The sequence below is a fragment of the Solanum stenotomum genome, chromosome 11 (assembly GCF_019186545.1).
Source record: "Solanum stenotomum isolate F172 chromosome 11, ASM1918654v1, whole genome shotgun sequence".
NCBI lineage: Eukaryota > Viridiplantae > Streptophyta > Magnoliopsida > Solanales > Solanaceae > Solanum > Solanum stenotomum.
The window spans coordinates 53,938,209-53,964,921 of NC_064292.1; the positions used below are offsets into that span (position 1 = coordinate 53,938,209).

The 26,713-nt window shown below is 32.3% G+C and overlaps 2 protein-coding genes and 2 pseudogenes across 2 annotated transcripts; 3 read left to right on the forward strand and 1 right to left on the reverse strand.

Annotated features, from left to right (window-relative positions):
• LOC125843774 (UDP-glycosyltransferase 91A1-like) overlaps nt 1-1,460 on the forward strand; it is a 7,835-nt pseudogene extending 6,375 nt beyond the window's left edge.
• Nucleotides 1,461-3,720: 2,260 nt separating this feature from the next.
• On the forward strand, nt 3,721-5,187 carry LOC125843762 (UDP-glycosyltransferase 91A1-like; annotated as a pseudogene).
• Nucleotides 5,188-8,144: 2,957 nt separating this feature from the next.
• LOC125843757 (KH domain-containing protein HEN4-like) lies at nt 8,145-14,066 on the forward strand. Its single transcript, XM_049522953.1, has 7 exons — nt 8,145-8,877; nt 10,247-10,672; nt 10,804-11,067; nt 12,356-12,622; nt 12,714-12,805; nt 13,404-13,512; nt 13,761-14,066. The coding sequence occupies exons 1-7, from the start codon at nt 8,323-8,325 to the stop codon at nt 13,887-13,889; spliced, it is 1,842 nt and encodes a 613-aa protein (XP_049378910.1). The 5' UTR covers nt 8,145-8,322; the 3' UTR covers nt 13,890-14,066.
• Nucleotides 14,067-14,666: 600 nt separating this feature from the next.
• Nucleotides 14,667-19,850, reverse strand: LOC125843754 (probable 1-deoxy-D-xylulose-5-phosphate synthase 2, chloroplastic). The gene is made up of 10 exons (XM_049522951.1): nt 19,681-19,850; nt 18,862-19,026; nt 18,611-18,775; nt 18,071-18,221; nt 17,354-17,625; nt 16,982-17,255; nt 16,595-16,902; nt 16,203-16,484; nt 15,782-16,066; nt 14,667-15,113 (listed from the first exon to the last, which is right to left on the reverse strand). Exons 1-10 carry the CDS (start codon nt 19,774-19,776, stop codon nt 14,949-14,951), a joined length of 2,163 nt encoding a protein of 720 aa, XP_049378908.1. The 5' UTR covers nt 19,777-19,850; the 3' UTR covers nt 14,667-14,948.
• Between the last annotated feature and the right edge of the window lie 6,863 nt (nt 19,851-26,713).

A 26,713-nucleotide genomic window follows, 5' to 3' on the forward strand; every position in this document is an offset into this window, starting at 1 on the left:
CCAAGTCTCGTCCCCTTCATAAATTTCGTCAAAATTCCCCTTCCTCACGTTGAAAAATTACCGAAAAATGCAGAAGCCACTATTGATTTACCTTATGAGCAAGTCAAGTACCTCAAACTTGCTCAAGATGAACTCAAAGAACCCATTGCTAAGTTTCTCGAAGATTCAGCTCCTGATTTCATACTCTTTGATTTTACCTCTTATTGGGTTCCTTCAATTGCTTCAAAATTCAACATTCCGACAGGTTATTTCAGCATATTCATCGCCGCATATCTAGGTTTCACCGGACCTGTGCCGGGATTGAACAACAACTATGAAATTCGGATGACGATGGAGGAATTTACAGTTTCCCCAAAATGGGTTCCGTTTGAAACCGCGGTTGCTTTCAAGGAGTTTGAACTTTTGAGAATCTATGAAGGTTGCAAGGACGGTGAGGAAGAGAACATTTATGATGTTTCTCGTATGTATAAGACTTTTGAAAATTGTGATTTTTTGCTTGTGAGGAGTTGTTTGGAATTTGAACCAGAATGGCTGAAAGTAGTAGAGGATATTCACCCGAAACCGGTGATCCCGGTGGGCCAACTTCCGACGACATCATATGAAGATGACGACACAAATATTGACGCGTGGAAAGAAATAAAACTATGGCTTGATAAGCAAGAAAAAGGGAAAGTGATTTATGTGGCTTTTGGGAGCGAGGCAAAACTGAGTCAAAATGAACTCACCGAGTTATCACTAGGGTTAGAGCTTTTTGGGTTACCCTTTTTTTGGGTTTTAAGAACTAAAAGAGGAGAATATGATGATGAATTGATTCAATTACCAGAAGGTTTCAAAGAACGAACGAAGGGAAGAGGAATAGTGTACACGAGTTGGGTGCCACAACTTAAAATACTAAGTCATGACTCAGTGGGTGGATTTTTGAATCATGCAGGATGGAGTTCAGTAGTTGAAGCAATACAATTCGAAAAACCATTAATTTTGTTGACATTTTTGGCTGATCAAGGGATAAATGCTAGACTCTTGGAGGAAAAGAAGATAGCGTATTTGATACCGAGAAATGATTGGGACGGATCATTCACTCGTGATGCGGTGGTTGAGTCATTGAGTTTGGTACTCACTGAAAAAGAAGGCGAAATTTATCGGAAAAAGATAAAAGAGGTGAAGAAATTTTGTTGTGACAAGAAAAGACAAGATAATTATGTAGAGAAATTGTTAAGGTTTCTTCAAAATTATAAAAAGATTAAACCATAAAATAGGAAGAAACATTTGGATTTGCATGCACTTTTCGATAATTGTGATGTCAGATTAATTTATGTACACCTCAATAAATTATCTCCATGAATAATGATGCTTCTTTTTCTTTTATGTATTATATATATTAACAAAATATATTGTAAATGCGTAAAGATTGCTTTGATTTTTATTTGAGTTAAGGTTAGCACTTTCTAAGAAAACTAGTTGTCGCCATCACCTCTCCCACCATCTTGTTCTCTTTCTCTTTCTCTGCCCCTACCAAGGGACGCAAAATACTATTTTAACCCTTTGGCCTTCGTAACACCTTGTTTGGATAATTGTTTTTTTTTTTTGGTTTTTCATCCGGTGTCCGAAGTCCACATTGGATCCCCGACTAAGGCCTTCCTAACACCTTGTTTGGATGATTGTTATTTTTTTTGGTTTCCCACCTGGTGTCCGAAATCCACATTGGAGCCCCGACTAAATTCGGATCGCGCACTGCAGGGCCCATTTGGGGGTGGCGCTCGCAACAAAATTTTCTCCAAACCCAGGACTCGAACCCGAGACCTCTGGTTAAGGGTGAAGCACTCCCACCAGTGGACCACAACCCATGTTGGTGGATGATTGTTATAAGTTGTATTGTATTATTAATTTAAATATCATATTCTCTCCGTTTTAAAATAATGGCATGTTTTGACTTGACATGGAGTTTAAGAAAATAAAGAAGACTTTTGAATCTTGTGGTCTCAAATTAAAGTTATGTCAAATGTATCAAAATGCTCTTTGATCTTGTGGTTTTAAACATGTTATGCGGAAAGTTGAATTTAACATATTGCCAAAAAAGGTACCTTCTTTTTTAAACGGACCAAAAAGGAAAGCAAGTCATTTTTTTAATCGGAGGGAGTATTTGTTTTGATTGTTACTTATTTGCATAGTATTGTTTAAATTAATCATTAGATAACGATGAAAAGTTTCATTTTATCAAGACTCAGTGGGTGGATTTTGACTCATTCAGGATGAAGTTCAGTAGTTGAAGCAATACAATTCGAGAAACCATTGGTTTTGTTGACATTTTTGGCTGATCAAGGGATAAATGATAGGTTCTTGGAGGAGAAGAAGATGACGTATTCGATACCGAGAAATGATTGGGATGGATCATTCACTCCTGATGCGATGACTGAGTCACTATGTTTGGTACCTGTTGAAAAAAAGGGTGAAATTTACCGAGAAGAGATTAAAGAGGTGAAAGAATTTTTTTGTGACAAGAATAGACAAGATAATTATGTGGAGAGTTTGTTAAGTTTTCTTCAAAATTTATAAGATGATTAAAGCATGAAATGGGAAGAAAAACTAGGGTTTTTGCATTTTCCTTTCCTTAATTGTGATTTCAGATCAATTTATACCTGTTGTCAAATTTTTAAAAAATCTCTTTAATTGTCCAAGTCTCCAAAACTATCAAAAATACTCTCAACTAATCCCAATATTTACACCTCTTCTCATCCATTGTCCATGTCAACCAAGGACAATTTTGTCATTTTAAAGAACTCCACCATTGATTAAAAAAAAAAAGCTCAAAACCTTTTTCTCTACGATAAATTATTATAGTCGAACTTACGATTTCAAGATTTAAACTTTATTGATTCAATCTTTAAGTTCCTAGTTTCAAATTTATATTTTTATAATTTTGGATTTTAAACATACTATTTGTTGTGAAGTTTTACCCATAAACATATACTACCCTTCAAAAATACTAGATTTACATGAATATGATGCTAGTAATTTTATTATTGAATTTTTTATTTATTACAAAAAAAATTAAATGAACTTGTACACATTTTCAAACATTATAGTTATATATCTACCACCCAACTCTCTCAATAGGTAAAGAAAAAAATGTACCTACTTAATTATCTTTTTATGTTTTGATTTTTTTTTATAGAATCAAAATCTTTATAAATGTATCTATAATAATTTTTTTGGATTATTTTTTTTATCAATGGTGGAGTTCTTTAAAATGATAAAATTGTCTTTGGTTGACATGGACAATGAATAGAAAGATGTGTAAATATTGGGATTAATTGAGAGTATTTTTGGAGACTTGGACAGTTAAAGGGAATTTTTTGTTTTTTTTTTTTAGTTTGACACAGGTGGCCTTGTAAGGCGCATGGCGGCTGCACCTTGCGGCTGTCAACCTAATTTCAACCGTTAAAAAAATGCCTTTTTGGTTCTAAAATGAATTTTGTTGTCCTTTTGAAGTTTTTATCAATTTTTTTTACCCTTTTAATTCCGAACTTATTTATATACACCTTGATTATTTAATCGCGTATCAATTATATCCGCAATAAATGTCACTCAAAATGCAAGGGGATTGACAACATGTGAAAATATCTTCTGTGTGGCTATCAATCGGCCAACCATCAAGATAAAAATACCGTAACTAAAATGATGACAAATATAAGGTCATAGAGCTCTACACAGCATACAAAAATGGCGGAAAGTAGCAAAAAATTGCATATTGCAGTATTTCCATGGTTAGCTTTTGGCCATATGATTCCATATTTAGAGCTCTCAAAGCTCATAGCTCAAAGCTCAAAAGGGTCATAGAATTTCTTTTATTTCGACTCCTAGAAACATTGATCGTCTCCCAAAACTTCCACCAAATCTTACCTCCTTTTTAAATTTTGTTAAACTTCCGATGCCCCATGTGGAAAAGTTGCAGGAAAATGCAGAAGCCACCATCGATGTACCTTATGAGCAAGTCAAATACCTCAAACTTGCTCAAGATGGACTTGAAGAATCCATGGCTAAGTTTTTCGAAGATTCAGATCTTGATTTTATACTCTTCGATTTTACTTCTTATTGGGTTCCTTCAATTGCTTCAAAATTCAACATTCCGTCAGGTCATTTCAGCATACTCATCGCTGCGTTTCTGGGTTTCACCAGACCTGTACCGGGATTGAACAATGATTATGAAATTCGGACAACGCCGGAGGAATATACCGTTCCCCCAAAATGGGTTCCGTTTGAAACCACGGTTGCTTTCAAGCTTTTCGAAGTTTTGAGAATCTTCGAAGCTACCATGAAGGGAGAGGAAGACAACATTGCTGATATTACACGTTACTGTAAATCAGTTGAAAATTGTGATTTTTTGCTTGTGAGGAGCTGTTCGGAATTAGAACCAGAATGGTTGAAAGTTGTCGGAGATATTCACCGGAAACCGGTTTTTCCGGTGGGTCAACTTCCGACAACGCCGAATGAAGATGACAGCACGAAGATCGATGCGTGGATAGAGATAAAACTATGGCTTGATAAGCAAGAAAAGGGGAAAGTGATTTACGTTGCATTTGGTAGTGAGGCAAAACCGAGTTAAAATGAACTCACTGAGTTATCACTCGGGTTAGAGCTATCTGGATTATCATTTTTCTGGGTTTTAAGAACTAAAAGAGGGGAATTGGATGATGAATTGATTCAATTACCAGAAGGATTCGAAGATCGAACGAAGGAAAGAGGAATAGTGTGCAAGAGTTGGGCACCACAACTCAAGATACTGAGTCATGACTCAATTGGTGGATTTTTGACACATTCGGGGTGGAGTTCAGTAGTTGAGGCAATACAATTTGAGAAGTCGTTAGTTCTCTTAACATTTTCGGCTGATCAAGGGATAAATGCTAGGCTCTTGGAGGAGAAAAAGATAGCGTATTCAATACCAAGAGAAGATTCTAACGGGTCATTTACTCGTGACTCAGTAGCTGAGTCACTGAATTTGATACTCGTTGAAAAAGAAGGTCAAATTTATCGGGAGAAAGTTAAACAGATGAAAAGTCTTTTTTGTGACAAAGAAAGACAAGATAATTATGTGGAGAATTTATTATGTTATCTTCAAAATTATAAGAAGACTATTCCATGAAAAGGGGGAAAAAACTTGGTTTTGCTTTATTATTTGAATAATATTAATGTGGGTTAATTTGTCCTCGATTATTTTATCAAGTATTAATTTTCTTTAAATATATAAGAAAAAATTTGTCTAAATTGTTTATCGTCTTTATTGAATTGATATCATTGTAGTTAAATTTTTTATAGTCTATTGATTATTAGATCACATTACATATAGAGTAGAGTATACCGCCAAGATTTTATGACGGAATGATAAGCAATCAACCATCTTTTATTTTTAACAACAAGTCTTAACTTAGGTATGCATTTTTTTTCTTTTAGGGAGGATTCACTCCCATTTAATGTTTTTTGGGTACAAATTTAAATTTAATGGAATTTTAATAGAAATATCAAATCCCGCGTGACAATTTTTTTTTTTTAAAAAAACAAACAATTCAAACCCCAAATTGTGTATTTTTGTCATTTTCTTTTATGAATTGTAACAAAGAAAATATATTGTAAAAGTGCAAAGGCTGCTTTTATGGATTATTTATGTGATGTATAGTAATATGATATAGTAATACTTTCTTCCTCTTGAAATAAGTATTGTTTTAGTTTTTTTTTTTCGCTCACTAGGAAAGAATAATAAATATAAGGAATTATTTATTACGTTGTCCATATTTATTTATTTTTAAAAATAGAATTAAGCATTATTAAAAAGTAGTTCATTAAGTATAAATATATAGTTAGAAATAATATTAATTATTGTCTTGAATTTTTATAACGATAATTATTTTGGGATAATTCTTTTTTTCTTTCTTAAACGACGCTCAATTTTAATCAGATAAAGTAATAATATAAGAATTTCAATGTCAAAGCTCTTAAGATTTCATACATAAACTCTAGTTAACTTTAGGGAATTTCGAGAGGTGAGGGTTGTTCAGTTGCTTAACTTTAGGGAACTCCCTTAACTTTATGGTAAGCAATAATAAAGTAGTTTTCATACCAACAAGAATTGTGGTGGAGTGATTAGTATTATACTTAATCAGAGTTCTTGGATTCAAATCAATTTGGGTACAAAATCGCCTTTGTTAAAGAACGTTTTAACCCCCAAAACTTTTTGACACGAATTCGAATTTTTCATGAATCTTTGATATTAACCATTTTATTCGGCGCATATCCAGATAGTTGGTTGGGCTCTTTTATGATCCGGCCCATTATTGAAATGGACGGGCAAATTCATGTTAAACATCCTTTTTTGTTTAATCATTTGTATCTAATATATAATACTCTAGTTATCTCAATTTGTTTGTTTGTTTTTTATTTGAGGCTGAGTTTTAAAAAGTCAATAATTCTTTTCAATTTTGTAGTTGTAAGTTAAAAATATGTAAAATGTACAAAAATGTTTGTTATCTAAGATATGATACAGTAAAATTTAAGTAACAACAAAGCAAACATGACATTTCAAATTATTAATACAATACAATCATAGGCGAAATCAAGGTTTAGGATTTATGGATTTAAAGTTTTAGTTTTTAAAAGTCATTGAGTTTGAAATTTATAATTTATACCTACTTCATAATTTTTTTAATATAAAAATAGAATTTGAATTAAAGCTAGAGGATTCGATCGAATGCACCGTCATGAGATAACTCCATCCCTACATACAATACAATACAACTGGTAAAAACTATCCAAACAAAATGTTAACTTCTTCATATATTTATTTTTTCCCATTATAAATTTATTTATTTATGAAACTCTTGATTTTGCCACTGTTTAACACCCTTGATTTGCTAGCTAAGTATTAGATTCTCAATTTCCCCCTTTTTGTTATTGTGTTGTTTAGATAAAGTAAACTTCTAAAATTTGATTTTTTATTTTTTGTTTTATATGAGAAAATGGGTTCCTAAATACTTTCTCTAAAAGGTTATATAGGCATTTAATTAATATATGTACACTATTTTTTTTCCTTTTCATTAAAAATGTCCATAGGCCTTAGCCATGAAGCAAATAAGGCATGGCTCCACCAAAAAAAGTGTTAAGGGAATCCTCTATCAAACCAAATAATTAGAAGCCTAATGCCTTGTTTGGATATACACATTTTGACACAAATGGAAAGTGAAGGAAAAGAAAGTAATAAAGAGGCCAAACATTTTTTTTATTTGGAAAAAAAAATTGAATTTATAAGTTAAAGTGAAATTTCACTAAAATTGGTATGAATCAATTATTGAAATTTGAATTTATTTTGAAGGCTGATTTTTGAAATCTGATTAAAAAATTATGGTCAAATTAAGAAGAGAATTTCGAAAGCATTTCCCAAAAAAGAAACTTTAATAATCTCACATCTAAAAAAAAGGAATATTTTAAAATTCGATTTAAAAAAATATATAATAGTAAAATTGATCATAGACAAAAAAAAAAAAGAAGAGCAAATTATAGTAATATCGGAGATAGAAATTTCATCTAAACATACATTATTTATTATATACATACAAAATTCATTTTAACTCCATATATATACATATATATAACATAATTTTTCAACTAATAAGATTTTAATGCACACTCTCATGTCTATCTAGCTCCGCCATAGTTAGTATAATAACTACTACTACCCAATTGCAAAAAATGGGAAAAAAACATTCAATAATCTCACATCCAAAACACACCCTTATTGCAAGAGGAAAAAAAAACATCATACAGAAATCAACATTCAAATTTAATCTCAATTGATAAATAAAATATTTCAATTTTGACGATTTATATTTAGACATCTTAATTTACTTCTCAATTAACAATTAAATATTTCAACTTTTGTCATTATATCTCGTCAATACCTAATACTAACTTAACACAATTTTTTTAAAATAAATTAAAATATTTATATATTTAAAATTGGAGTGTTTACGTGACAAATGATCGGACCCGAAAAAAAGAAAAAGACAAACAAAAAAACACACACAGAGTCACACATAAGTCCTTACAAAGTCATATAATATATAAATAGATTCTTAACGCACATTTTATCACCACTACACTTTTTGTCAGCAGCCACCGCCGGGAGTTCCTCATACGCCGTGCTCCTCCTTCCGCCGCCGGCGAAAAGCATAGGATTTTCTTTTTATGTTATAGAAACTATCTATATACAACAATTTTATATAAACTAGAAAAAAAATCTCAATTCTCTTTCTGTTTTTCGTCTGAAAAACAAAAATGAACAACCAAAACCACTACCGTCCGCCGATCAAAAGGTTCGGCAGCGGTAGCGGTAGCGGCGGAGATCCAACAGCGGTACTTCAACCGGGTCAAGTTCATTTCCGCTTACTCTGCCACGTCAGCACAGCTGGCGGAGTCATCGGGAACTCCGGAGGTTTAATTAGGCAGCTGGAAGCTCAAACCGGGTGCAGAATCCGGTTTGAGGAACCGTTACCGAATTGCCATGAACGGGTTGTGAACATCGTTGGTGATTCGATTATAGATAGGAAAATCAGGATAAGCTATGATGGGAGTAATGAGGAAGTTGAGGTAGTGGAAGTTTCTAGAGCACAGGAAGGTTTGATTCGGGTTTACGAAAGGGTTTTGCAGCTGGAAGGGAATGGTGGAGCTGTTGGGTGCAGATTGCTTGCGATTTCTGGTCAAATTGGAGCTTTAATGGGAAAAGGTGGTGTAATTGTGGATGGTATAAGGAAAAGTACAGGAGCTAAGATTAAGGTTTTGACGAAAGAGCAGCTTCCAGCTTGTGCCATCCCAGGAGAAGAATTGATTCAGGTGAGGGCATGTTCCTAGAATTAATGTGTTGTATATACATTGTATGCTTATATTATTTTGGTGTTTGGTATTAGTCTTTTTCGTTCGTTTAGTGATCGTATGACAATGAGATTGAGAGAACCCTAACTTGTCACAAATTATTGAGTACTGAAATGAAATGGAGTAGAATGATTATAGAAGATAACGACAACAACAACATACCCAGTGTAATCCCACTAGTGAGGTCTGGGGAGGATAGAGTGTACACATATCTTATCCTACCTCATAAAGATAGAGAATGTATAGAAGATTTATATAGAAACTCCAACTAGTATGAGATTGAGTCGTTGCCGTTGTATTGACATTTCAAATTGCTTTCAATAGTTAGTTTAATGTGTTTGCTAATGAGAGAACTCTCTTAGATAACCCCTAACTTGTCACAAATTATTGAGTACTGAAATGAAATGGAGTGGAATGAATATTGAAGATAGCAACAACATACTCGGTGTAATCCCACAAGCGGGTGTGAGAAGGGTAGAGTATACGCTGACCTTACTCCTACCTCATAAAGATTGATAATGTAGAATGAATATAGAATATTTACATAGAAATTCCAACTAGTTTGAGATTTAGGCGTCGTTTTATTGAGTATTGACAATTCAAATTGCTTTCAGTAGTTAGTTCAATGTGTTTGCCGCCACCAACTTTTACATATTAACTAGAGAAGAAATGAAATAACAGATCGTAGGACTAATCTTCTCTTTAGAGTCTGGTGAGAATGTTAATAAAATGTAGTTTTGACGGAACGGTTTCTCTCATGTGGCAGCCACGTGCCACACCTGTGTTGACCTCTTGCCTTGCAGTTGGATGCAGATGGAATCTGGTAATTTTGGTTATCTTTGAGGTAAATCAAAGTTCCTGATATAGCTGCCACATGTTTGACAGCCACACCAAAAAACAATCATTGAAAAATAAAGGAGGGAAAACTTAGTGTGTGAATTGATGTGAGAGTTGGGAAAGGTAGTTGTTATTTGTTGAGGTGAAATGAAGGACTTACTAGATCTGGAAATGGGCTTCTTCTTTTTTCTCAACAGAAAGACAGCGTTTGAGAAGCATTGTAGCATGTCACAACTTTTGCATCCTTTTATTCTATTTACATCCTTTTACTAGCATTATTTCCTTTTGTATATTTGGTTTACGTCTCATGAAGTGGAGAGTACATTGACAAATCAGAAAAGAACTCCTTACTCTGATGTTTTTTTCCAAGTTTGTCTTTTGTTATGGAAAATTGAGATACATTTGGATGTGGCAAATGAAGTGATTTTCTTTGAAGGGGAAACGTATGCATTTGATTTACTCAATCTCTAATTGAATTTTCAAAACAATGCAGATAATGGGTGTAATTGCTGTGGTAAAGAGAGCATTGGTTCATGTTTCTCGGCGTCTTCAAGTTCGCTTACCAGCTGAGAGATACAAAGACCAAGTTACTTCAAAAGGTGCATCCCATGAACAACCTGCGGACTATCCTCTGGATACCAAATCCTCAATACAACCTTTGCCGAGAAATTCCGTTAATCATTCTTCAGTAGCCCATTCATTGTCATCCGATGTTGATAGAGTTCTGAATCTGGATGCTGACTCTTCTCAAAGAAAAGTAGTCTTTAGATTGCTTTGCTCTTATATCTCTGCTGGAGGTGTGATTGGTAAGGGTGCCCATATTGTCAAAGCTCTAGAGAAAGATACTGGAGCTTCTATAAAGTTTTCCACTCCAACAGTACGGTCAAAAGAGCGTGTGGCCATCATATCTTCGCTTGAAGTTCAGTGACTATCATTGCTTCCTCATTTTTTAACTTCTAGTCATGCAATTTTCCATTGTGCTTCATTTATGACACTTTGACAGGTATTTACAAATGCTGTTTTCTCTAACTGTTTTGAGATCTTCTTTAGATCCGGAAGCCTTTGTACTCGCCTGCACAAGTTGCCACAGATCGAGTGTTTGAAAGATCTGTAGAAGTTAGCCGTGAACACGGACACATTAAGGCTGGCTCAATAAGTGCAAGAATCTTAGTTGGGCCGCATGAAGTTAAATGCCTCCTTGATGAAAAGGGAATAGTTTCATCAGATATAGGTTCAGTGATGGGGGTTGAAGTACAGCTATTGGATGCAGAGAACGCTCCAAACTGTGCTGCAGAGAATGACAAAATAGTGCAGGTATGAGCGTAAACTACTACTTCGATCTCTATGAGTCAAACTAGTGACAGTTCTGTACTTCCTTAAATGTGTTTTGTAGCCGTAATAACTAAATTTTGGTTCGCCCCTATGTTAACCAATAACAAAATTGGAAAAGAACAGTGTAAATGTTTGACTATGGAAGAAAAAGAGCCATATACGTGATAGCTACTGGTTGAGGATAGGTTTTAGACACGTATAAAACTTTTATTGTAAGTATTATTTATCTATATTTTTAACGTATTTTTCAGTTTTATTTTATTTATTTATTACGATGATGATATGATATGAGCTTAAATGACGAAATGATATAGCCGACCCCAACTTATTTGGGACTGAGCATAGTTATTGTTGTATTGATAACTTCTCTTCAACTTCATAAAAAGGAAAAAAGTCATCCTGCTTCAATTATTGCAACATCCAGATAATCTAGCACACATCACAACTTGTCATTGTAACCATGATATTTAACACTTATCTTGCTAGATAAAGTTTAAACCTAGAGTTAAATTAAATCTTCAATGTTCTTTCTTTTAAGTGCTTCCAAAGTTCATGCATTGAAGTTCAGAAACTTAAGGTAAATTGCATTAATCCACGTTGAAACAATTCAAGATTTCTGCATGGATCTAGTTTAATGTCTCCTGTTCTTGCATGGGAGTTCTTGTTGCTATTTGAGATAATATCACAGATCAGTAATTCCAACTACCCATAATCAGTGTCTTCAAACTTGAACTGGGAAGCTTACAGGATGCTGGTTTAACTAATTAGGTCATTTGATTACACTGCTTTCACATGCCAACTATATAAATTGCCTAACCAACTACCAAATGACCCCTACTTGTACTGTTAATATTCTTCTCATAAGGTAGTCTCTCCATTGCAAATTGGATGTCTATAGTTGATTTGCCACATGTACTAACTAAACACAACCACCATGCCTAAATCCCAAGCTAGTTGGAGTTCACTGTGTGTTTGTGTGTGTGTGAATTCTCATGGTCCATGTTGCTCCATTTAGACTAGCAGTAGTAGTAGTCCTATATTTGAATATTTAGGCTCTTGCACTATTTTTTTTTTTACATTTTCTAGTGATAAACAAATCTCTAGCAAGAATAAAAGACTAGTGAACTAAACCTTGATCACAAATAATTGCTACCCGGTATATGGATTGTTTCTTCTATTATGCCCTATAATGCAACTTTTGACATTAAAATATTTTTTGCGCTCATTTTTGCTTTATTTGCAACTGGATGATAAAGGTGTTATTCTGCAGATCATTGGCGAGCATGATAACGTGAGGAATGCCCTTATTCAACTTACTGGTAGGCTGAGGGAAATGGTCTTTTCCAGCTTGGTTTCTGAAGGAGCAGTACCTACAAACTATTCTTGTTCTTCGCGCTCCGAGAGCAGTAAACATGAATTTGGTACTAGTATGCCTTCTCAGCTGAATCACTTGTCCAGCTTTTCTTCTCTTTACCAAACAGATCACCTTGGCTTTGGACCAAATCTTGGTGGTCCTCATACATTGTTACAGGACAAGGTTTGAAAGCTGTATCCTATTTGCTTACGGGGCTTCTTTGTCTGGAATACCTCTTGGGGTTTTAATATTTGAAAGGTATTTATTTTTGCAGTTCAAGGATAGATTGAATAGCAAGATGGGCAAGCCGGTCAAACAAAGCATGGGTGGCTGGAAGAGTTCTCATGGTGGACGTGAGAGTGGAAGGTTTGAGTTCTGACTGGCACACAACTATTATTTTTTAATTTTTCTTTTAGAGGTAATGGTCAAAACACACCTGAAGTACACGTTTTTGCGAGTTCCGTACTTGAACTATCAAATATTTACCTTTCCTACCTTTCCTACTTGAACTATCGATCATTTATTAAAACACACCTCAACTGTCAGAATCATTCAGGTAGTAAAGGGAACAACTGATAGTTGAGGTGTGATCCAATAAACATTTGGTGATAGTTCCAAGTAAGGAAACTCACCCACTTGAAAGTTCATATATGAAACTCAAAAAACCAGGCTACTTTAGGCTTAGTTGCGCGTACTCTTCACTTGTGATGCCGTACCCATGTCGGATTCTCCAAAAATACATTACTTTTGGCGACTTTGACACGCACCCGTATTTGGGTGGTGTTTTTGACCCTACGCTCTTTTTTTTTTTTTTTTTTTAAATGTTGTCTTATAAGGACAGCTTGATACCTGGCAATTTTGTTTTCCACAAGCAAAAAACCTAGGAAACATGTGTTATATCTTATTCCTCGGACGCTATATATACATGCTTTGTGATGTTTCTTGCTTTTCATTGGCTGATCAGGATGGATGAGAATGAGACAGCAAGCAAACCCGTCGTGATAAATGTTCCAAAACAAAAATTTGGTTCTGTTTATGGCGAGGATGGTTCCAATTTGACTCGACTGAAAGAGGTAAGGTCAACACCCCCTAAAAAGAAAGGAATAAAACAACAGAAAAAGGAAAAAAAGGAAGAGAGGGAAACAGATGAGAGCAACAGAATGCAAAGGGGAAGGTAACAAAAGATAGGGAAGAAAACTAGGATGAATCGATGTGATTCCGAGCCCAAGGTTTTCTTTTTTAGGGTCAAAATCATGTCATTAAACTTGCATTATTATCAACACATTAAGTTTATGTTGATTGTATCTGTTTTCTATATCAGATCTCTGGAGCCACAGTTATCCTACAAGATCCAGGTCCTGGAGAATGTGATGGAAAGGTGATCATTTCCGGTACACCTGAACAGATCCAGATGGCACAAAGCCTTCTTCAAGCCTTCATCTTCTTGTAATCAGCGCTCCGGGACATAGACTGACCAAGAATATAGATGCTACCTTATATGTCGATAAGAGTATTTCTTCGTCATTAGAAAATAGTGATGGTGCATTTGGTGACCTGTAAGTATGCATGCTCCATAAATATATGTTGTCTAGCTGCTTGCTTTCGAAATTAGGCGTTAGACTTTAAAGCCTCTGTGTTATACAACAGTTTTCGCCTTTCGGTGAAGCTTAGTAGTGCTAAACAACAAAGCACTTGGTACAAACTTAGTTGAGCTAATGCGGTACTAGACGTGGTGTACCGTCCTTTATAGAGTCGGATTTGGAACTTAAAGTTGATGAGTTCAACATGTAAAACTATTAGCATTGAGCTCATTGCATTTATGAAATTATGGGTTTAGAACTTATACTTGTTGAAATTCTAGCGATTTTTATCATATATATATATATATATATCACTACACATGATTTTTCTGATTAACACACACATGAATATTTCTGTGAGAACAAAAGAAATTTAAAGGGTCCTTTGGGATGGCTCAGTTGGTTTGAAGGGTGGTTATCCACATGGATAACGCGGGACCGATCCCTCAATGTCTTCTAAGTTGACCCTGTCGCATAGGGCTTGCCTAGTGCATGCCCTGTGTGGTTTGCAGGCTATTACACAGTGGGGGTTTACCTAGTGCGCACAAAGTGCTCACCTGAAGGGTAAGAGGCTGTGGCAGAGATTGTATCGGCTGCAAGTTATCCTTGGGTTTCAAAAAAAAAAAAAAAAATTAAAGGAAAGATCATAAGAACTTATATTATTTATATATATATAGTAGATTTAACAGTTTCTGTTTCTACAATATGATTACTACGTTAAACTACTACATAATACTAATATTATCTTATTTCACCAATACTTTCTACAATATGATCATCACTACATGAAATGTCACTAATGTACACTACTACCACAAACTTTATAGAATTTCACTTCCCAATAATGTATGATGGTTCTTTCTTCTAATGACCGGCGTATCTATGATTCTTTCCTCTCGGATGAAGCAGAAGGCATCGGTCCGTAGAACCTATAGGATTTTGGAGATTTGATTTACTACCATAGCTTCTTGTGGCCTTCCCAATAATGTTAGAACTGTAGCACAAATATGCCTTGATGATAAACCAGCTTCTTCAATTTGATCAACTGGTGAACCATGATCAATGTATCTATCTGGAAGTAACATTGACCTCAACTGCAAAATTCAAGATTTAAAATTAAAAATAGTGAGAAAAAAAAGGAAATAAATAAATCCACTTGAAAGAAAAGATTCATGAATTTATAATATTTGAACATGTTTGGTATTACGGAAGTCATTTTCCATAGACCTAGAAAATGTTTTTTAAGATTTCATTTTATGTGTCTAATTACTTTCCTTTTCAATCTGTTTAATAAGAGAATGTCATGTTTAATATTTGGTAACTCCTTAACTCTAAAATCCTACGTGACATGTAGTGTTAGTCAAAGAAAGTGGAAAAGAAGCTAAGAGTTGAGATAATCGTAAGAAAAATGACTTGTGCATGTAAGCAAGGGAAGTCATTTTCTTTCTAACAAAATATTTTCAGATAACCAAATATGACTAGAAAACCACGTTGTTCGGACTCTTCAAAAACGTTGTTAGGTGCTTGTTGGATCCTCCAGAAGTAGTGCATTTTTGGAGGATCTGCCACGAGGGCAACAACAATTTGGAGAGTTTGCACAACAACAACAATAACATACCCAATGTTACCCTTACCTCGTGGAGGTAGAGAGGATGTTTCTGAAAGACCCTCAGTTGGAGAGTCTGCACAACATAGCTAAACAAATATTTTCTTGAAAAATGACTTTTGTCGTATCAAACACAGATTCGTTAGTGATTTTTACCTTAAGGGGTCCATCCAAAATGCTGTTTAGGCTTAAGAAATGAGACACATGTGAGCCAAATCCTCCAATTGATCCTTCTTCAACAGTGATCAAGATTTCATGTTCTTTGGCTAATCTCTTAATAAGATCAGCATCTAATGGTTTGCAGAACCTAGCATCAGCTACTGTTACTCTTACATCATGGGAGTTTAGGATGTCTGCAGCTCCCAAACATTGTTGTACTATCGAACCATATCCCAAAATGGCAACTCTTTCACCTTCTCTCAGTATTCTTCCCTTACCAACCTGTCAATATTACAACATAGATAAAAAAGGCAATGTAATTTAGAGCCCGTTTTGATTAGCTGATAAAAACATCGAGTGTTCAAACACAGTACTTTTAAGTGCTGAAACTAGAGGTGAATTGGTAATGATTTTGTACCTCAATTGGTATGCCCTTATTGTTAAGAGGAAGAACTGCACCAATTCCATTTCCTCTAGGAAATCTGAAACAACTAGGCCTATCATCAATAGCTGCTGCTGTTGCAACCATATGCATTAGCTCTGCTTCGTCCGATGGAGCCATGACTACCATATTTGGCAAACAAGCCATGTATGTCACATCAAATGCTCCACAATGTGTTGGACCGTCTGCACCAACCAAACCAGCTCGGTCCATTGCAAACCGGACAGGTAACTTCTGAAGATCCACGTCGTGCACCACCTTTTTTTACAAATATGCAATGTCAGTACAACAATCCATAAATGCAAGACTTATATTGTAGAGTACCATTCATTTAATACTATATTGTATTGTATTGTGTTGTTAGTTACCTGATCGTAGCCTCGTTGTAAGAACGAGGAGTAGATAGCACAAAATGGTTTTAGACCTTCTGTAGCTAAGCCAGCTGCAAAAGTAACTGCATGTTGCTCAGCAATGCCAACGTCAAAACAACGTTCTGGAAATTGTTTTTGGAAATAATTGAGGCCGGTTCCACCACCCATTGCAGCATGGATAGCTACAATCTTTTTATCATTTTCGGCTTCTTTAATCAGTGATTCAGCAAAGTATTGAGTATATGACAACGTAGGCGACTTGGCCTTAAATTGCTTTCCTGTTTTCGGATCAAACTGTGCCACCCCTGAACATCACAAACGAAAAATCTCAGTTTTTCAAAATTTTATTCCAAGTAGTAATCTTCTTATTTCCAATTGCCATACCGTGCATTTTATCGTCTGCTGCTTCTGCAGGAAGATATCCTTTTCCTTTCTCTGTTACAATGTGAATTAGAACTGGTCCTGGTGCAGGCATAGCTTTTACCTTCTTTAGAATAGTGATCAAGTCTTCGATATTGTGTCCGTCTACTGGACCGATGTAATATAATCCTAGCTCCTCAAAAAGTGTGGAACCAGAAGCACTAAGCATTCCCCTTGCATATTCATCTACTTTAGCTGCAACTTCATGTGTTTGAGGTCCAATTTGCTTTGTTATACTCTACAAAACACATTAAAAAGAAGCACTTTTAACACCTTTGCTTAATTTCAATCCTCGAATACAACTATAAGTATGCGAAAAAAATGAACCAGATATACCTTTGCAGCTTCACGGAGTTGTCTAAACTTACGACTAGCTTGGATTTTGCTTAAGGCACTACTGAGGGCTCCTACTGGAGTTGCAGGGCCATCTAAGGTTGCTGTTGGTAAAGAAACTTGTTTATTATCATTCAGTATGACTATAAGATTCGAGTCGAGGAATCCTGCATTATTCATGGCCTCATATGCTTGTCCTGCAGTCATGGCTCCGTCTCCGATTACAGAAATGACATGGTTGTTGTTTCCTAAAAGATCTCGAGCAACCGCCATGCCTGCAACACATCATTTAACTTAGAGAAACTCCAAATTATGTCTTAGGATTCATCAACGGACCTCTGAACTCAAAAGGGGTTCAATGTGAAGAGTAAATCTCACATTAGAATGCGAGGGGAAAGTTAGGCGCCATACAAGGCAAATCAAGAACCCAACTGTCACTTCACCTTTAATGCTAAAAACGGTCGACAAAACCGCGAAACCCCAAAAGTCAAGCCAGAGCGGACAATACTTCAACAGTTGAACTTGTACCGTTATACAACAACATTCCCAGTATAATCTCACAAGTGAGGTCTGGGGAGGGTTATGTGTACGCAGCCTTACCCCTACCTTGTGAAGGTAGAGAGATTGTTTCCAATAGACCCTCGACTCGAGCAAGCATATCAAAAATCAAGTATGTAAAGCAAATACAGCAGCGAAGAAGTCGAGGACTGAAAATATTACCAAGACCAGCAGAGATGCTTGTTGAACTATGCCCAGCACCAAATGCATCATAAGCACTTTCATCTCTTTTAGGAAAAGGTGCTAGCCCTGAAGTCTTTCTCATTGTATGCATTTTAGACCTCCTTCCTGTCAAGATTTTGTGTGCATATGCCTGCAAATTTTTTTTGTTCACTTCAATTTCCACTATATATATAAAAGAGTGAACGGTCAAAAACACATCTAAACCATTCCGTTTTATCAAGTTTCATACCTGAACTATCATATGTGCAAGTTTTCTACCAGAACTATCACTAAATATTTATTGAAACATTCCTTTTCCTACCTGAACGATGGTGATATTTCAGGTAGGAAAAGTGAACAATTGATAGTTGGATGTGTTTCGATGAACATATGGTGATAGTCTAGGTAGGAAACTCGAATACCTGATAGTTCAGGTATCCAACTCAAAAAACCAGGATACTTCAGGTGTGTTTTGACCAATAACTCCGTATAAAACTATCTATTCTTCAAGGAAATAAAGAAGAACAAAGATTTATTCACCTGATGACCAACATCCCATATAATTTTATCCTCAGGAGTATCAAAAACATGATGCAAAGCCACAGTTAAATCCACAACACCTAAACTTGAACTCAAATGACCTCCGGTTTTCGCCACTGAATACACAATCTCTGCTCTTACTTCTGCAGCTAACTGTTCAAGATCCTGTTTTTTATTCGAAAAAAAAATGCGTATGGATTAAATAATCCAAAAATGGCTTAATTTTTTTAATTGTTTGATTAGGAATTTACCATTTTTGATAGATTCTTCATATGTTTTGGATAATTGACTGTATCCAAAAATGGTGTAGGTGGTTTTTCCCCTGAAAAATCAATCTGCAAACCAACTTTTTCTTCCTTTCTTACCATCTTCCCATTGATTTCATCTGAGCCATTCACAGAAGCTTTTACAAGAAACTGAAACAAAAACATCTAGATTAGTCGAGCTAGTGCGTTTCAGATATCAGATGATTATACCAAAAAAACTACAAAAGGTCATAACTTTACATTTTTATACATTCTATGTATCTTTAATGTAACACCACAGGACTCAAAAGCCTATTTTTACTTTTCTTAAACTCCGTATCCAATCAATCAGACAAACAAATTAAAAACGGAAGAGTCATAACTTCACTGAAGCTTTTACAAGTCTACGTATCTTTAATGTAACACCACAAGACTCAAAACCCTATTTTTACTTTTCTTAAATTCCGTATCCAATACAAACAAATTAAAACAGAAGAGTGATAACTTCACTGAAGCTTTTACAAGAAACTGAAAAAAGCAAATTTCAAGAGCTCAAGATAGTATACCAAAAGAAACAACAAAAGATTATAACTTTACATAAGCATTTATAAGAAACTGAAAAAAACAAGAATATATCAGTGCATTCCAGATACCAGATAATCATATTACATCATAAAAGTTAAAAAAGATCACAACTTTACAAAAACTTCTACAAAATTTATGAGGCTAAGAAAATTATACCAAAAATCCACAAAAGATCAAAACTTTACATGAAAAAAACACAAAAAATTCAAGAAAATCAAATGGGGTATCTTATTTACTCACTGTTTTTCTTGTAAAGTTGTAAAATCTTGGAGTTGTCAAGTATGGAGAACTTGGCTGCTGGTTAATTCTAAATACAGGACCTGAAGAAACTGCCATTTTTGTATGAAAATTTCACTCAGAGAGAAAATGAACAACTCTAGAAAAGTTTAATTGTTTTTGGACACAAGAAGAGAAAGGGGGACACAATTTATAGTTACAAGCAAGAAAGAGAAGCAACTTCCTTAAATATAAAAATAGAAAAAATATCAATTCCCAAAATGATATATTGTTTGTATTCTCAACATGGTAATTTAATCATTTTTTTTACCTTATTAGGAACTCCCAATTTTTATTTTATTTTTTTGGTATCTCGAATCCATAAGTTTTAAATTGAAGGTGAAATATTTACATCCGAGTAATTTTTATATCAATTTTAGAATAAATTTAAATAGAGTGTCAAATGAGAAGGTTGACCTGAATTTGGATGGTCAACATAAATTCAAGTAATAAATATATGTGAGTTATTATTTTGTCCAAAAATGGTTTTGACTGATATAAGCTTAAATATGGATCAAATTCAATCCAAACAACTCTTATATCAATTATACAATAGATTCAAGTAGAGTATCAATTGGGGGGAAGGTTGACCTGAATTCGAACGGGTTAGAATAGATTAAGGTAATAAAATTTTGTGAATTGTAATTCTATTCAAAAAATATTTTGACTAAAATATAGATGATAACATAACTTGTCAATTCTTACTAAGTTTCAATTTTTTCATATATATATATATATATATATATATATATTATAGTAACTAATGATTTTTTTAAAATTATGACTATATATAACATAAAATTGGCAGGTTGACCTAAATTTGAGGGTAAAATAAGATTGAGATAATAAATATGTGGATTATTGGGGTGTTCATAAATTATTTGAACTGAATGAGCTAATATGTCTACCATAATTTGATCCGTCAATTCTATTTGTTCTTTTATATTTTATAGTACTAATGAAACTTTTTTTTTTCTTTATTATGATTATGTATAACATATTAAATTTAAAAAATGTCTCTTTAATTATTTTTTTTGTTGACAAGATCTATCTCGTATGGATCGATTTAGATTATATTTAAGGCCAATTTTTTATGTGCTGAAATTAGTTAGGCTGAACTAATAAATGACCCAGCCAAACTTATTCAATTTGAGAGAGTTATCTTTTCATGGATTAATAGAATTTAAAATTGAAGTTTATGAATTCTGGCAAGTAATTAGTAGATTTTTTTAATTAAATTTACGTGAACTCATAATTAAGCCCCTAAATCAATAAAAACTTATATGCATATGATGTTTACGCGAGTCATATGTATACTAATTGACTATGGTGAAACAATAAAAGCGTAAAGTTAAGACATGTGTTATATATTTATTAAATTGATGTAAATATATGTTAATATCAAGTACGATCAGTTTTGAATTTATATTATATACACTAAATTTAAATATTTATTTATACGTATCAATATTGTTTAACCATATTATCAAAGACAAATGAAGTGCTTAATTTGTTGCGAGTTTATTACAATTCACTTAGTTTACCTCATATACTTTTTATGTATGTTAAAAATAAAAATTTGCTAAATAAATTTAAATAATAAATTTCAAACTCAATAATCAAATGATCTATAATAGAATTCCGAACTTCCACAATATTCAAATCTTAGATCTACCACAATATATTATAACATACTACGTATTGTAATATTTATTAAGTTATTAAATTATTATTAGAGTATAAACAAAGTTTATACTATCAAGGTTTGAACTTAAACTCATTTGTGACTTTTTCCACTCTGGACAATATTTTAGTGTCGTTATTGGGATTACTAAAAATGGAATCAACGTAAACATTGTTTGTTATTTTGATCGGATCATTTTACTTGTCGTCCTTGCTAAAAATAAATAATTTATAATACAATTGTTATTTTTTAAAAATCAAAATATAATTGAGTATATTTTTTTTAATTTTTTTTTATGATCATGATGTTCCGGCTAGCTTATTTGTACCTCGACTAATTCTACAAGATACATGCATGTTATTTCTCACCAGCAACAAATATCAAGTTATCATTTTAACCCTTAAGTATGTTCAGAATGGAGGAAAGTATTTTTCATGGAAAGATTATTTTAGGAAAATATGTAATTTCTTACTCTCTTTTTTTAAAAAAAATTTGGTACTCAAATAGAAATTCTAAAAATATTTATATATGTCTAATAAAAAATAATGAGAATGAGTTGGGGTTGAGTGATGGGTATTGTGATGAGTTGTAGCAATCCCATTTCAATTTTTATTTTTTAGTAAGTTTATTTATTTATTTATTATTTTTGTTTTTGCTTTATAAGTTTAAAATTAATCCTACCAACTCAAACTAGATAATGGCAATGTAATGAGCACAAATGATTTCATGAATCATCACTACTTTTCTTAATGGTATGATTTTTATATTTAAAATGAAATTTAAGATGTTAATTTGAAATACGTATTTGTTATATTAATCTTACAAATTTTGTTATAATAATGTATTAATGGTATGATCTATAAACTTCATTCTGTATTCTAATTGTATTTTTAAATGCATTTTAACCCTTAAAATTTTGAATTTACCTCGAATATATTTATTAATTTCATTTTTAATAGTATTTTTTTTCTCTAACTATAGTTCATTGTCTACTAACAAAGACGAAAGTAGATATTATTAAGGGGTTCAATTTAAATAACAATGTAAATCAAATAGGATAACAATTAATCTTGTTATTATCACATATAAACATGTGAATTATGATCTGTAAAGATAAATTAAAAAATTCTAGTTTAATATTATTTTAATTTTAAATCATAGATCCAAATTTTAGGTGTGATCTTCTAGATTTTTTCAAAAAAAAAATCCTTTACGTGTTTCCAATATCTTATATGTTACGTTTGCATGTATAATGATAATAATAAGGTTGCATGTATAATAATAATAATAATAAGGTAACTTTATATGTGAGCTACTTAATTTGGTCTTTTTTATTTCATTATTTGGTTTGGCTGGAATTTGTAATATCATAACAGATATGGTGGAATGAATATGATTTGTTCATTTTTATTTAATCAGAAATTTTAGATTTAAATTTTTGGTAGAGAGAAAGTCCTAATAAGAAGCGTTTGTGCTTTTAATAAATCATATATGACATGAATTTGAATTAAATGAGATTCTAATACGAATATCGAAAGAAATTATATTTTAGAAAAAAGACCTTGGCTTGTTGTTCGTATGATAGGATATGTAAGCGAATCATCCAAATTTCTATTCCACTTTGTAATTTTGATGCCATATTTAAATCCTTGTAGATCTTGACAGAAAAAAAAAAAAAAAGAGGAAAGAAAGAGGAATAATAAAAAATATGAAAAACTTAAAGTAGGACTTGATCCTTATCTATTAGAGCAGGCTGTCTACATTACACCCTTTGAGATATAGTGATTTTGTGTTGAACGCGAAGTATTTTGTATACAAACTTATATTTTTATTTTCAGAGAAGTGATAGTAAAACATACATTACTTTTCCTATTCATGATGAGAAGTTTCAAGGTCTAAAATATCTATATTAAAGCTCGACAAAATTTGAGTTTTCCTTAGAAATTTTTACATTACAGAATAAATCGCTCTCAAACAAAGATAACTCTGTACTGACACAAGAACTTAAGCTAACGAGCTGATAATTAAACATGTTAAATGACATAAGACAAGAACTTAAGCTAACGAGCTGATAATTAAACATGTTAAATGGCATAAGACAATCATGAAATAAATAATGATACTTTTTCCTTTTTTTTATTTTTATTTTTATTTTCAGAGAAGTGATAGTAAAGCATACATTACTTTTCCTATTCATGATGAGAAGTTTCAAGGTCTAAAATATCTATATTAAAGCTCGACAAAATTTAAGTTTTCCTTAGAAATTTTTACATTACAGAATAAATCGCTCTCAAACAAAGATAACTCTGTACTGACACAAGAAATTAAGCTAACGAGCTGATAATTACACATGTTAAATGACATAAGACAATCATGAAATAAATAATGATACTTTTTCCTCTTTTTTTTTTTTTTTTTTTAGAGAAGTGATAGTAAAGCATACATTACTTTTCCTATTCATGATGAGAAGTTTCAAGGTCTAAAATATCTATATTAAAGCTCGACAAAATTTGAGTTTTCCTTAGAAATTTTTACATTACAGAATAAATCGCTCTCAAACAAAGATAACTCTGTACTGACACAAGAACTTAAGCTAACGAGCTGATAATTACACATGTTAAATGACATAAGACAAGAACTTAAGCTAACGAGCTGATAATTAAATATGTTAAATGACATAAGACAACCATGAAATAAATAATGATACTTTTTCCTTTTTTTATTTTTATTTTTATTTTCAAAGAAGTATAGTAAAGCATACATTACTTTTCCTATTCATGATGAGAAGTTTCAAGGTCTAAAATATCTATATTAAAGCTCGACAAAATTTAAGTTTTCCTTAGAAATTTTTACATTACAGAATAAATCGCTCTCAAACAAATATAACTCCGTACTGACACAAGAACTTAAGCTAACGAGCTGATAATTAAACATGTTAAATGACATAAGACAATCATGAAATAAATAATGATATTTTTTCCTTTACCACATATATTTAATAAATAATAAGCATTCTATTTGGTGGGGAAATCAAGAAATATAAAAAAGTAATTTTCTATTTAGTACCCTATCCAAAAAGAAAGAAAAATTAAAAAATGGTTGTCTTGGACTCTTGGTTATACACTTGATTTGACTAAATAAAGAATAGTAAATCAAAGAATTTTCCAATTGAGGAATATATTCTAAATTCTTTTGGATAATAACAATTTTTATCCCCTTATACTGATAGATTATTGTTTTTGGACCTTCCGATATTTGATTAAGAAAAAATATTTTTAAGTAATTATTTAAAATGTAAGTTTTTGATCTCTTTACAAAAGAAATATATTTTATTTAGCACTATAAATATTATTAAAATATGGAGTTAAAATACAAATTTACTCAACATGTGTGTAATTGAATACTTAACATATAATCCAATAAATTTGTGAAATTCACTAGTAACTGGATTAAAAATATACATTTCAATAAACTGAGGTTAAAATATGAAAATTTATGTAACAACTCAATTCACTATCTATTTAGATACACACAATTTTAAAATACGTCGCTTAAATCTAAAAAATGATTAGGGATCAAAAGTATTAATATCCCTATTTGCATGGGATGAAATTTGTTGGTGAAGGAATCAAGTTATTAGGAGGAAGAGGCAAAAAAATTTTGATTCTATTCTACACATTTTGTAGCAAAATAATTTACTTATTATATACATAAACAATTTGTTAGTTTATTACTTTTTTAAGCTTCATGACAAGTAGTATATTTTTTTTTCTTTAATTAATAAGTTGATGATTTCAGCATTCAACGCACAAAAAAGAAGGAACATTCATAAAAAAAATAATGACCATAATAATTTTACCTAATTAGATTATTATAAACCATATATTATAAAGCTTATCTTAAACAAGTAGACTATAAAGCTTATCTTAAACAAGTAGGAAAAATAGAATGATAGTACATGAACCTAATTTATCGGAGAAAATTGGTTATTTTAGGTAGAAAAATGACAAGTTAATAAAATTATCGAGGGGTGTTAATTAATATGAGGGATGTAGTAGAATGAATGAGATTCATTGGATCTTAGCCAAATATCTCAAGTTTGAGTCTATTTTCAATTTTAAAAAAACATTTCATTAGTGAACATTTTTCCTTAAGATGAAAATTTACACAAAATTCTCGACTAGTCTAAGTTAATAAATTTATGAAGCTATCTATAATAAATAGGGTAGGAAATAAAATTGAACGATAAACCTAATTTATTGGAGAAAATTCTTTGCTTTAAGTAGAAAAAGATCAAGTCAATGAAATAATTATCGAAAAATATAATGAAATGAAGGAGATTCCTTCACACTTAACTAACTGTCTAGAATTCGAATCTATTTTCTCTAAAAAAAAGAGATTTTGTTAGTGCACGTTTTTTCTTTTAGTGAAACTTACACAAAGCAAATCTCAATTAGTCTAAGTTAATAAATTTATATGAAGCTATCTATGATAAATAGAGTAGAAAAAAAAATTCTACTCTATCTACAATAAATAGAGTAGAAAATTAAAATTGAACATAAACCTAATTTATTGGAGAAAAATCGTTGTTTTAGGTTGAAAAAATGTCCAAGTCAACAAAAACATCGAGGAATATAGTGGGATGGATGAGATTCCTCCATTTTTAATAAGAGATCCCAAGTTCGAATTCATTTTCAATTTAAAAAAAAATTGTTAGCGAGTGCTTTCCCTTTATTAAACCTTACACAAAGAATATCTCGAAATTCTCAACTAGTCAGGTTATTAGTTACCAGATTATCCATAATAAATCGATAAGAAAAACTGAACGATGGTAAATCAACCTAATTTATTAAGAAAAATTCATCTTAGGGAGAAAAGAGTCCGTCAATAAAATCATCAAGGATATAACATAATGAATGAGATTTCTTCTCTCTTTATCAATACCTCGAGTTTAAATTTATTTTTATTAAACCAATTTTCATTATTGTGCTTTTTCCCCTTTAATAAAATTTACGTACACAAAGTATATCTCAATTAGTCGAGTTAATAAATTTGGAATATCTTATGGTTGAATCATTTAGAATTTTTCTCACTATAATTTTCGTTAAAATTGATAAATTATTACACTTTGTTAGTACCTTATTTATAGTCGAAATTCAATCTGAAACAACCTTTACATCAAGGATAAGATATGTATATATCTTATCTTTTCGAGATTCTACTTATGAGTTTACAGTTATGAGTATGTTGTTATTGTTATTTTATTACCTTTTATTAAGCTAAAACAATATATTATAATGTCGAACTTTTGCT

Bases quoted from the DNA above. Each gene is read 5' to 3' on its own strand.
- LOC125843757 (XM_049522953.1), top strand. From the start codon at position 8,323: ATGAACAACCAAAACCACTACCGTCCGCCGATCAAAAGGTTCGGCAGC. The intron at 10,673-10,803 runs GTTCAGTGACTA...GATCTTCTTTAG, and splicing joins CCATCATATCTTCGCTTGAA to ATCCGGAAGCCTTTGTACTC. The intron at 12,623-12,713 runs GTTTGAAAGCTG...TTATTTTTGCAG, and splicing joins ATACATTGTTACAGGACAAG to TTCAAGGATAGATTGAATAG.
- LOC125843754 (XM_049522951.1), bottom strand. From the start codon at position 19,776: ATGGCAGTTTCTTCAGGTCCTGTATTTAGAATTAACCAGCAGCCAAGT. The intron at 19,027-19,680 runs GTGAGTAAATAA...TTTTTGTTTCAG, and splicing joins ACAACTTTACAAGAAAAACA to TTTCTTGTAAAAGCTTCTGT. The intron at 17,626-18,070 runs GTAATATTTTCA...GATGTGTTGCAG, and splicing joins AAGCATCTCTGCTGGTCTTG to GCATGGCGGTTGCTCGAGAT.